This window comes from Genypterus blacodes, unplaced genomic scaffold (genome assembly GCF_046128005.1).
Source record: "Genypterus blacodes isolate CSIRO-AG114 ecotype Tasmania unplaced genomic scaffold, CSIRO-AGI_Gbla_v1 ptg000055l_1, whole genome shotgun sequence".
NCBI classification, from domain to species: domain Eukaryota; kingdom Metazoa; phylum Chordata; class Actinopteri; order Ophidiiformes; family Ophidiidae; genus Genypterus; species Genypterus blacodes.
In genome coordinates this window covers 623,205-635,210 of record NW_027466867.1, presented here as the reverse complement: position 1 = coordinate 635,210, position 12,006 = coordinate 623,205, and the positions used below count along the sequence as shown (strand labels likewise).

At 51.3% G+C, this 12,006-nt stretch overlaps 1 protein-coding gene across 1 annotated transcript; it reads right to left on the bottom strand.

Moving 5' to 3' along the window:
* Window positions 1-4,345: 4,345 nt before the first annotated feature.
* Window positions 4,346-6,406, bottom strand: nog2 (noggin 2). The gene has a single exon (XM_076152049.1). The coding sequence runs from the start codon at window positions 5,694-5,696 to the stop codon at window positions 5,055-5,057; it is 642 nt and encodes a 213-aa protein (XP_076008164.1). The 5' UTR covers window positions 5,697-6,406; the 3' UTR covers window positions 4,346-5,054.
* Window positions 6,407-12,006: the final 5,600 nt, after the last annotated feature.

The following is a 12,006-nucleotide window of genomic DNA, read 5'->3' as shown; positions in this document are numbered from 1 at the left end:
TCAATCAGGCCGAGCTGAGTAGTCGAGTAAACAACTTAAAGACGGCGCGGACGTTAACCTGCGTGCGTCGTTATGGCAACCAGGGGACCAATTACCAATCGGGGAGCACTCTGGGAAGGCCGAGTGTTTGCGTGAGTGAGCGAGCGAGTGATTAGTGCTACACGCCGCTAATTTCTATCCATAGGGGGGCAACATGTGTGTGTGTGTGTGTGTGTGTGTGAGAGAAATAGTGTATGTGTGTGTGTGTGTGTGTGAGGCCGGGGGTCATTGGCCTCTTTAAGACGGCGCCGATTCCTCGTGGCGTTCGACAGACAGGCCAGGTTTTCCGATTTTAGTTTGATGAGGTGAGGAGGTGAAGTCCGTCGTGGTTCCTGCCGTGTTTGCGTCCGTTTACATTTTTAGCTCCGCCGGGGCCCGGAGACTCTCGCACACAATTCCCAGTCTGTGATGACACCCGGACGCACAAACACACTCGGAACTCGCAAAACTTCAACTTTGCCGCGTCCCGATCGGTGGGAGACAAACAAGTCAGAATGTAAAATTAGGCTCCTTCACTAAAGGGAGGAGGAGGAGGAGGAGGAGGAGGAGGAAGAGGAAGAGGAAGAGGACGGGCTGTGAATCCAAGAGCGACGCCTGGCAATGAGTGAAAGTGCGGGTAACCATGGAAACAGAGCTCAGAATATGCACTATTCCCGGCCCCCGCGAGCGCCACAGCGCCCGGCCGGCTCTATTTATAGAGCCTCAGTTTGAGCTCGCAAGATCTGTTACATCCAACAAGAGCTAGATTGAGTAATCGACCTGTGTGTGTGTGTGTGTGTGTGTGTGTGTGTGTGTGTGTGTGTGTGTGTGTGTGTGTGTGTGTGTGCGCGTGTGCGTGTTTGTGTGCGTGTGTGTGTGACAGGAGAGGGGGACGATTGGAGATCAGAGGCATGTGTGTGAGCTCCTTAAAGAAAAAGTTCTCACACATAAAACACACACTCACACACACTTGCACATGTGTGTGTTCAGGCATTTTAGGCACAACCTTGGTGAGCGCAGGCTGTAATTAACCAGTCGGGCCTTGTGGCGGTTGAGAAAGTGACCCACCGAGGGAAGACCACCCGGAAGTGTGTAATGGATCTGTAAAAACACACACACACACATCAACACACAGGCGTACCGACCTCTTCTCTCTTTCTCACACACACATTAAGAAATGGATGTAAGGAACACTGACATACACACATCTCATGCTTCTTGTACAACATGAACAAACACACACACACACACACACACACACACACACACACACACACACACACACACACACACACACACACACACACACACACACAGGCCTCCAGACACCACAAACTGGAGTTGGTGGTCTGATGGAATGTTGGGTATCATCTCTGGTGACTCCATCTTTGCATGTGTGTGTGTGTGTGTGTACATGTTTGCGTGTGTGTGTGTGTGTGTGCCCTCCCTCCCCTCAGTGCTCCATCTAATACCCTGTCATCATCAATAACCTCAACACTGCTGACTCACTGGCTTTTACAACCATGGGGTTTGGGCCTTAGTTACAGCCACAGACCCTTGTCTCCGTCTCTGTCTGTGTGTCAGCCCCACACACACACACCATAGATACTGGGGCCTGTGTGTGTGTTGGCGTGCATGCGCACACAGCATGCATAGTCACACACACAGGTATGGGTGTGTGTTACAGTGGAGGATCATTCCCAATTGGACCATAATCCATCATAATAATCGACTCTCATCAGGAGTCGGAGCCTCATCATCATCATCATCATCATCATCATCTTCACCGCCAAGCGTGTGTGTGTGTGTGTGTCCCCCCCCCCCCCTGTTCCCACCCTAATCGTCTCCAGGCCTTTTTTCTCTTCCTTAATAATTCATACCTCCCTCCAGCCGGTGAAATGTGACTTTTTCTTATGTTATATTCTCACAAGTGTGTAAATAAACACACAGCTGCCAACGACATCACGGCGTAAGAGGCCGAGCTGTTGTGTGTTGGGTCATTGTGGACCCACTTGGCCCGGCGGTCCGCGTCGATGAATCTGGAGCCGGGGCTGCGTCGGAGGCATGTGAAGGGTTAAAGGGCTGCGGCGTCTTGACGTTTTTATGGACAGTTTATGAATGCGGCAGTGAGCGCTGGCTGCTCTCTGTCTGCCCATTGACATGTCAACGCTTCCCATGTGCTGCTGCCACGGCGATGATGGGGAGAGGGTGTGTTTGGGTTTTTTCTAAAAGTGTCTCCGGCATAACATGTCAGTCAAAGATCGATCTGCAGCCAAGAGGATTTCACATTTCTATCAACCCGGTTTGTATCAGTGTTGATAAATGAGAGCGAGGCGTCACACACACACACACGGACACACACACACACACACTGCGTGCTTTCATAATGTGAAGACACGAGTGAATGTCAGCGGCGAGGTGGTGTGAGAAACAAATCACTGAGCCGTATTTAGCCCACAATGCAGTGCGGCCGGCCGGGTGAGCTTCTATACGCGTCCCGTTGGATAGAACAGGGGTGTGTGTGTGTGTGATTTGATTTGAGTTTGGGAGCAAAATATGAAGAAAACAAGCATTTGGGTGAGAAGAAATGTGTTTAGAACATTCAACACATTCACAAGAGTGACAGGAAGCAAACAAACATGAATGTAATCAACCACTATCAGTCTTATTAGAACACTGAACTACAACCCGATCCTCCTTTTTGCAGGCGACCCTCTTTGGAGTCTCCTCGAGGACCACCTGGAGGTCCCCGGACCCCACTTTGGGAAGCGCCTGGTCTCTGACTGCGCCGGCCGGGTCTGTTTTCTGAAAGGTGCGCACCTCAGTGGCTGGAGCCTGGGCGGCGTATTGCCTTTCACACGCTTCTAAAATACTCTCCGGGCAGCGCCTGAAAGGGTTACTGTTTCCCAAAGTGCCTCATTCTGCGCAGTCGAGAGGGGGCGGCTGAGTGGCGCCGTCGAGTCAGAGACGCAGTTTCTAAAAACCCCGAGACATCATCAAGAAAGAAGCTGACAGTAAGGAAAGCAGCCCCCCTTCCTCCGTCCCTCCCTCCCTTCCTCCTCTCCTCTCCTCTCCTCTCCTCTCCTCTCCTCCTCTCTCTCTCTCAGCGGATCTGTCACAATAACCAAGCGGCAAGTGTCAAACCCAAACTCCCGCACAAATCACGTGGAAACTGCGTCTTTATTTGTTGTTTGTTAGCCGTCTAGACGCGCTCCCGGCTCCGTTTATAAGCCGCCGGTCGCGCTTGAATAGCAGCACATAAACACTCCGACCCCTCGCTTTGGTCTCCGTCCCTCTCCGGCGCGCGTAATTGGCCCTATATCTCCTGACAAACTCGCCCCGATCTCCAATTAATAGTCTGCTAACGTCAAATAACAGTCGGCCATTGTTTTATAGGCTTTGTTTTCCCTCTCCGGGGCGGTCAGACTTGAATAGGCGCCGGTCTGCTCCAGTCCACTTCTATACAAATACCTCAGTGGAACTTGTGTGGAGCTTCCAGAGCAAAATAGGCGCAGAACCCCAGACGCCCCTGGCTGCTGCGGCTGCTGCGCGTAAAAGACAGACGAAGAAGAAGGGGGGGGGGGGACAAAAAGGGCAGGCTCGACGTTTCATCATCTGACACTGTTTGAAAAGTCTGAATCATATTTTACCCATTATGTTCACACCTCCGAGCGCAGAAGTGAGCAATGTGAGGAGGAGGAGGAGGGGGAGATGAAGAATCTGCGTGGCCTCTCTTCTTCTTCTTCTTCTTCTCCTCCTCTGGCTCAAACAAATGAATGCCAGTTCTGTGGAGGCGCTTGAGGTGTGTGTATGTGTTGCGCATTACGCAGCAGCGCAGTAAATCAAGCCTCTCTCAAATCACTGTGACGGTGCGGAGCGTCAGCCTGTCTGTCGGTCTGTCTGTCTGTCTGCCTGCCTGCCTGCCTGCCTGCCTGCCTGCCTGCCTGTCTGTCTCAGCAGCAGCAGCGCACTTTGTAACTCCACTCCACTTTTACACTGTAAAAAAAGAAGACAACCAAAACATTTCCACCAAACTCCTCTGCGTGATTTCTCGTGTTTCTGACGTGACGACTCTGTGAGCGGTTGACTCCACCACGTGACGCTGCTGTGACGCTCCTGCTGCACAAAAACCTCACAACTCCATCAAACAGCGCCGTCCCTTCACTGTGAAAGCTCCAGCCTTCAGCCTTCAGGCCTCCAGAGCCACATTCTGCTCAGATGTGTGTGTTTTACAGTGTACACGCCCCCTGGGGCCGTGGATACAGACACTCGTTATAAGCAACATGGCTTGACACTAATACATGTTGAAAAGATAGACTTTATTGCTAAAACGTGTAACCATAACATGTACACTGATATGTTTTACTTTTTTATTTTTTTTTATTTTTAGAAATATTCAAGTAGACATCTCCCATATTTTTTTTCTGGTATACTCTGCTATTCTCTTCCTTTATGCTCTATACTCACAATCGTTAAAATAATAAATAAAACGTACAGATTTGTTTATTTCTACAACACTATGTATTCCAAAAGAAAAAAAAAAGCTGAGTTCACGCCTTTATATATAATCTTTATCCTCAACGTTCTTTTGTTCAATTTAATTATTATTGATATTAATATTATACAAAAACTCTAGGCAGCATTGCAGTGAAATAACAGTCAGCATCAATAATGTTCGGTTGAATCAAAAGTCCACCTCTTGGAGAAGTGTTTGCATTCCATCTTCAACGTCTCATTTGAAAAGAAAAAAAAAAAAAAAAATCCAACAAAAAAAAAAAAAAATCGAAAAAGTTCAGCTCTTCCCTCTGAAGTGCTTGTGTTCCCCCGGAAACCAACAAAATGTTTCAGGGTGGAGAATAAAATATGGTCCTGCTTCAATTAGAAAAAATAGCTGCATTTTCTTAAATATGTACAATGTTGGTATTTCACTTAAAATGCTATATAAAAAAATAGATTTGCTATGGTGCCCACCTCTGTAGAGAGTTAACAGTGCAATAGAAACCGTATTTCCAGTCCACTCCCCCCTTTCCACCTCCTCAGCACGAACACTTGCACTCTGAGATGATCGGGTACTGCACCGGTATCCACGTACAATACTTCTGTCTTAAAAAGCCCTGACAGTACCACCGCAGGAACGTCTTGGTGATCGACTTGAGGGGTTTGCACGACATCCCCTCTGGGAAGGAGCAGGAGCGCTCATTGAAACAGTTGCCCTCCTTGATGTACCGGGGCCAGAACCTCACGCCCAGGTCCTTCCAGGTGTACACCACCGGGCAGTGCGTGTAGGTCCACAGCCACTGCAGGAATTTCCTGCGGGCTTTCTTGCCCACTTTGACCCTCTTCCCATAGGGGGTCTCCGTCAGGTCCAGCTTTTTAATCTCGTTGGGCATCGGCCCCTGCAGCTTCACCTGGGGGTCTGGAACGGAGAGGTTCACCTGCATGGGCGAGCTGATGGACATGAAGTTGGGGTCGAAGTTGCTGCCCAGCTTCTTCCGCAGAGTCCTCTCGGCCAAGTCCTGCTCCCGGGGGTCGTACTCCGGGTCCGGGTCCTCCTTCAGGTCGGGCACGGGGAGGACGTCGCTGGGGGACGGACGGAGGCGAAGGTAATGCTGGGAAAATGAGGTCCCAAGGTGGACGCACACCAGCGCGTAAACCAGTAGCGTGTGTGAGAGGCCCATCGCTGCTCTGCTCTCTTCTCGCGTTAGTAACTCTCACTTCTGTTCCCGCTCGCTGTGTTCTGCGTAATGAGCAGCTCGGGACTTCATAAATAGTAGAAGTACAGACACCAGCAAGGCGAGACTTTTAATAGCCCACGTCGGGTTTGAATGACATGGAGTGGAGTGCTTTGCTTTTTAGGGCTCCTTCAACTTTGCAATTTGCCCGCTGATGCAATCCTGCAGCGCCCAAAGGTGCCCCCCGCTCTGCGCCCTAAAGTGTTTAGTCTAAACAAAAAAACAGCACAAAGCAAAATGGGGAAAAACTCTTTTCACGCTCTCTCTCTCTCTCTCTCTCTCTCTCTCTCTCTCTCTCTCTCTCTCTCTCTCTCTCTCTCTCTGGCCTCACCCCGCTCCCTTGGATTCACTTTGGGTTTCTTTCGGTTGTCATGGTTACCCCGGGGACTCGAAGCCACGACAAGCTGTCTACACTGGATGACAGTGTGTGAGCAGAGAGCGCTGCATGGAATGAAAGAGGCAGGATAGATCCGGCGCGTCCCGGGAGAGAGGAAGACGCGCACAAACTTCACTTCTTCACCAACTTCTAAATGTCACGGTGCGTCCGGTAACGAGCGCTGCTGCCGCCGCGGCCAGTGTTATTTTTACGCAGGGCTTTTCTAAACGCGGCTTGTCTTGACGCTCTCGGGTCTGACGGGGTCCCACAGGGCGCCACAATCCAGGGACCGCAGGGACGAGAGTCTGCGCGGCGTCCGGCGGTATTCCAGCACCTTTACTGATAAATGTCCTCAATCTGTGCAGCAAAGAGGCGCAACCTCAGCTTAGGAAACAACAGCCATGGATCTTTCCAGAAGACGTTCCAAAACCATAGAGCAGCTTTTGACATAAAAAAACCAAAACCAAAAAAAGAAAATCAAAAATCAAGCTTATAACATTTCCACGGAACTCAACGCAAATCAAAGATGCGGACGGAAGTGCAGAACGCCAGCAGACGTTGTGAGTTCGCCGCCCGTTTCACTGTGGCATCGCTGGATCCGCTCAGTGAAGCTCCAAGTCCCGCTGCAGCCGCTGCATGACGAGCCGAGACAGTCCCAAAGTGTGGAGGCGCTCTGCTCTGGCCGCTCTGTCCCACAGGGAGCCGCTCTGCCGCTTTGATAAGTTGCACAGAAGGTCCTAGTGAGTCGCTCCCTACTTGAGGAGTCTGAGAGACTTGGCGCTGGAGCGTTTCTTTGCTTAGGCACACTGTGTGTGAGTGTGTCTGTAGCGAGTGCTGCTCAATCCCAAGTTAAATATCCCCCTCCGACGGTACAAAGTGTCAGAGGGGCCTGCCCACCCCGGCCACTTTCACTATGATTGACAGCCCCCCCTCCGTGCCACCCCCTCCCCTCACAACGTGGAAAATATCAGCCACAATCACAAGGATCAACTGGGTCCTAAAGAGCCCGTTTTATCCCGGGTTATATTGTGATATTCCACACCAGAGGCCATGTTTCACACACTTTATATCTCTTTCTCTTTCTAAAACAGGAAAAGCAGCTCAGTCACACACACACACACACACACACACACTCACACACACACATTCCCATTCCCGCCCGGCTGGTCTGATCCCTTTTCATGTCTGGTATCTGTGGATGCACTAATAGGTTCAATACGCTGTCGATATTCAGCTCAAGCGTTTAAAGAGTTTCCTACTACGGCTTGAACTTTCCCATGAAATTGATGGGAAACGTTTAGTCGCTCGTCCGCGGAAAAGAGGCGTCGCATTCCACCTTTGTTCATCAGGGTTTGGGTCCGCACAGGAATTGGCCCGTTGAACTCAGGGGTCACAAAATAGCAGCGCAATTAAGGGCTATAAATGGCCACGGAGGGCTGAGTGCTACCTTTCCCATGCTAACTGAGCCATCATTAGGGCCATGACGGAGGTTTCTCTCTCTAAACCTTTGCTTGAGCTTCGCTGATTAGCCCGTAATCCCTCTGAAATATGATTAAAGCAAATAAAACCAGGATGAAGGAAAATATGGGACGACACGTGAATCCTGAGGCGACATTCAGAGCTAAGTTGTGTTTGTTTTGATGGATTGATGGGAAATAAAACGCTGGATTGACAGGATTTGACTTCCAACTTATATAATATCAAAACCTAAAGCTTTTCCTTTTCTTTTTTCACTCATAATGGCGTGAAAATGAGGAAAGTGGTGAAACATTTAACCCACAATTTCATCTCTATCGCCTCTCTTCCACCCACAGGGACGGCCTGTGTGTCTCTGCTCTTTGTTGCTCTGTCTTTTGTAGTGGTCACTAGAGGGCGTCGATCCAGCGCTCTGTGGACACGGGGGCTCCCCCTCCAGCCGCCCCCCCCTCTACCCCCCCGCCCCCCCCCCCCCCCCCCCCCCCCCCTGCTCTCCGGGCCTGTCTGACGACTCATGTTTGAGTGCATGGGGAAAGAATGCGCGCTTATGCTTACAATGTGGCTGGAGTGAAAATTGCTCAGCGGCTTTGCGATCAAACGTCTCCCAAATACAAAAGAAACACAAAATAGTGGAACAATTACTCCTCAAAAAAAAAAGTGTAATTGATGTGAATCATCTCTAAAGACTTTAATATAAAAACTAATTCTCCTGTTGAAGGAGTAATGGATGTTTATCACAGACCTGCTGGAGTAGTCGGGATCATTAAGAGGCCTCATTAACCAGGCTTAACTGCATTAACCCATAAGGAAAGTCTTGCCAGCAGTCTCACACACACACACACACACACACACACACTTAGAGTGGGCCTGAATTCCTGCTGCCCCCCCACCTCCTCCTCCTCCAACATCAACACAAACCCTCTCAAAGTCATAATCTGGTTAATGATTGGGGTGGCGGTGCAGACGGGGCTCAGTGGGCCGGGGACAGTGAGGCTGAGCCGGTTACTGTAGACGGGGACGCCGCCATTGTCTTCTCAGGGATGTCTCAGGGTGGTGGACACAGAGAGAAAACACCCATGCGGGGAAGAGACACATCCTCCCCTCAAGAAAAATCAGGCACTAATGCTGCCAGGGGGGAGGAGGGGGAGACCCAGCAGTGAGTCCACCCCCATCCCCTGGCTAATTACTGGAGATAAAGACGAGGAGAGGAGAGAGAGGGAGGGAGAGAGAGAGAAGGGAGAGAGGGGAGTCCAGTGAGTCTGCGCTGGTGGGGCGGTGGTGACGTTGTGTGCGTGTGTGTGTGGGGGTGAAGGGATAAGAGGTGGTGATGAAGGTGGTGCTGGTGGTGCTGGATGGCAGTTTGCTGTGGAATGGCTAATTAAATGAAGCCATAAAAGGACCCCGGCTCGCTTTAACGAAGCCCGTCAACCTCTGACGAGTAGGGCTGAGGGGGGGGGATGATGGGGTGGGGGTGGGACGCACCGAGCAGGGGCGCGAGGTGGGGCCGGTGCTAGAAATTGGGCTTGTATAACAAGGGGACTTAGCTCTTTGGTTTTGCAGTGATTGTTCACGCTCCCTTAGGTCTCAATAGGGCGCACGGTGAGGGTGCGCTGGGGGCGGCCCTTAGGCACGGATAGGACCCCCTTCAACAACCCCCCCCCCCCCCATCCGACTCTGGCGTAGCTGTGAATGCTACACACACATAGACACCCCGCGTATAACACACACACACACAAACACCAACACCCCCATGGCTCCACCCACAAAGGCCTCTACCCTGGGGTCCAGCGCTGGGGGCTTATCCAGCGGTGGGGGGAACAGTGAAGGGTGGGGGGGGGGCGTTGGTCCGTCCAGACAGGCCGACTGTGCCCGCTGGGAGGGGAGGAGGGTTGGGTGGGTCAGGGGGGCGGGGCAGGTAGGTGAGGGGGGGCAGGTAGAGCGGCACAGGTGGGCAGACGGAGAAGCAGCAGGAGGCATCACAGGCAATGTCAACGAAGTGTTTTTGGGGCATTTTCGTGTTGTTTTTGTTAGGAATTTGGCGAGGGTGTCGTCAGGGAGATAGTACTCCCAAAGCCCCTCCTCCCCTCACCATGGATACAACAGATACCTGATCACCTCTGCATCACGTCTTTTCCAACTCCAAGATGATGATGATGATGATGATGATGATGGTGATGATGATAATGATGATGATGATGATGATGATGATGATGGTGATGATGGCTCTTGGCTGGGACTTTGGCAGGGCGACGAGTGGGAACGTCGGGACATTTTCAAGTCAGAAAATTCCAATGAATTAGTTAGTATTGACCTGATTGGCAGAAGCGTCTCTCTCCTGTTCTCCGGTCAGTCTTGCTCTCTGCTCCTCCCGCTGCCCTCACCCTCTCCTCTCCCACTCCCCCATATTCTGCTCTGTCTCCTCGCCTTAACCCAAAGCAGATGGTTCGGGAAGCATGTCAAAAATCTGTCTCCCGTTAACGCTACTTTTGAAGCCCCCCCCCCCTCCATGCTTTCTTCCCCTCTCCCCTAAAAATTCATCATAAAGTTATTTTTTTTCTGCAAAATAGCCAGTAAACAGCATCAAAGTCAGACCTCCCCTCTCCTCTCCTCTCCTCTCCCTCTCCCTCTCCCTCTCCCTCTCCCGTCCCCCTGACTGTGAAGCTTGTTCCTCGTTACCGAAGCGACGCCGAGTTCGATCTGAGCTTGGGCCTGGATCCTTTGCTTTCCCGGATCTGGAATTCCAATCACCATTTTTGGGTGTTTTTGATCTCTGGACAATATCTGAGGCCGTGTGAAAGGATCCTGTGTGGCGTTCAGGTACGCAATGACCTGGGAGAGAGTGTGTGTGTGTGTAGGAGGCAGAGCAGGTTCCTCATATTCAATGGTTTGCAGCAGGGGGTTGCTCGGAACTCAGATTGTTGGTTTTCCGTAAACCGTTCCCCCTTCTTTCTTCATGAATCGCCATCATTCTCTTCCGTGGATGCCCCGCCCTCTTTTAATTGGGGAGGCCGGTGTGACCATGTGGCGTTCTGGCGCAATCGCAATCTTATTCACGTCTTTACAAGGAGCTGTGGACGGCTCGGGTCGTCCCCTGCTCTTCTTCTTTCGCTCTCTTTCCGCTTTATTTACCGCGCGGCCCCTGGCCTGTTTGGGACGAGCAAGAGAGAGAGAGAGAGAGAGAGAGCAACAGAGCGCCCCGCCGCCTTTCTATTCTGTTCATCTGCTCCTCCTCTCCCTCCCTCCCTCCCTCCTTCACAGAGTGATGAGGGTGGAATTAAATTGATCACCGCCTTCCGGAAAACAACAGGAAAAAAATAGTGCATTCCGAGCGCCAGGAGGGCGTTCCCCCTGGTCTTCCCTATGGCAGGATGACATCATTGGCCTGCTGCCCAATTCCCACCGTTCACAACAGGGTCACTGTTGCCTTCTCCACGGTGGCACCACAGCCAAGAGAGAGAGACAGAGAGAGAGCGAGAGCGAGAGAGAGAGAGAGAGAGAGAGAGTGGGAGAGAGAGTGGGAGAGAGAGAAAGCAAGAAAGAGACAGATAGAGAAAGAGAGGGAAAAGGAAAAACATGCCAGCTATGTTAAGACCAAAAGGCCTGTGGTTAACACACAAGGTACACACACACACACACACACACACACATGCTTGCACACACACACAGTTCTACATTCCGCTGGACAGCCTTGGCCAGCTGAAGGCGTCAAACGCTGTTTGAATAGATGCCATGGCTGCGATATCAGAGCTGAGGCTGGAACATATATCAGCCTGTGTTTGGTGCTTCAGTCATGTGTTCACGACTCACCACTCCTCAGGACGCCACCAGATTCACTTGTATTATCGTTTCCTGCAATCTGTCATTGTAATCTAACTTTTCATCGGTGACCTCATGGTTGGCAGGGGGTGCGGATGGCGGCGCTGCTCCTCGCTCTGTGCTGGGAGATGATTTACACACGATGACAAATGGAAGAGTAAGTGCGGAAAGACCCGGAAAGAGAAAAGCATTAAAGGTTAAACTTGAATTTGGAGCGACGCGATCTGGTTTAAACTCAATCAGCCGTGTCAAGACAACGCCATTACAGGTTTTTATACGGCCGACAGTAATTTGATGTAAAATGCGACCACATGTGTGTGAGGAGCTGAGGTGGATCCACCGCACGGAGCTGGCAGGCCGGCCCGTCTCCCCACCGCTAAGCCATTGTGTTGCCTCAGGCCATCTTGTTGAAATGAAACAGTTTGCCCACAGCCGCTGACCACAACAGATGTTCCCCCCTCACACACACACACACACACCCCCGCCGCCGCCGCCTGACGCTCTCCTCAGCATGTGTGTCCTGTTGAGTCTGGAGCCAAGATACACTTTCAGAGAGACTGGCACTGTGCAACAAAAACAAAGAGACGG

Bases quoted from the DNA above. Each gene is read 5' to 3' on its own strand.
- nog2 (XM_076152049.1), bottom strand. From the start codon at position 5,696: ATGGGCCTCTCACACACGCTACTGGTTTACGCGCTGGTGTGCGTCCAC.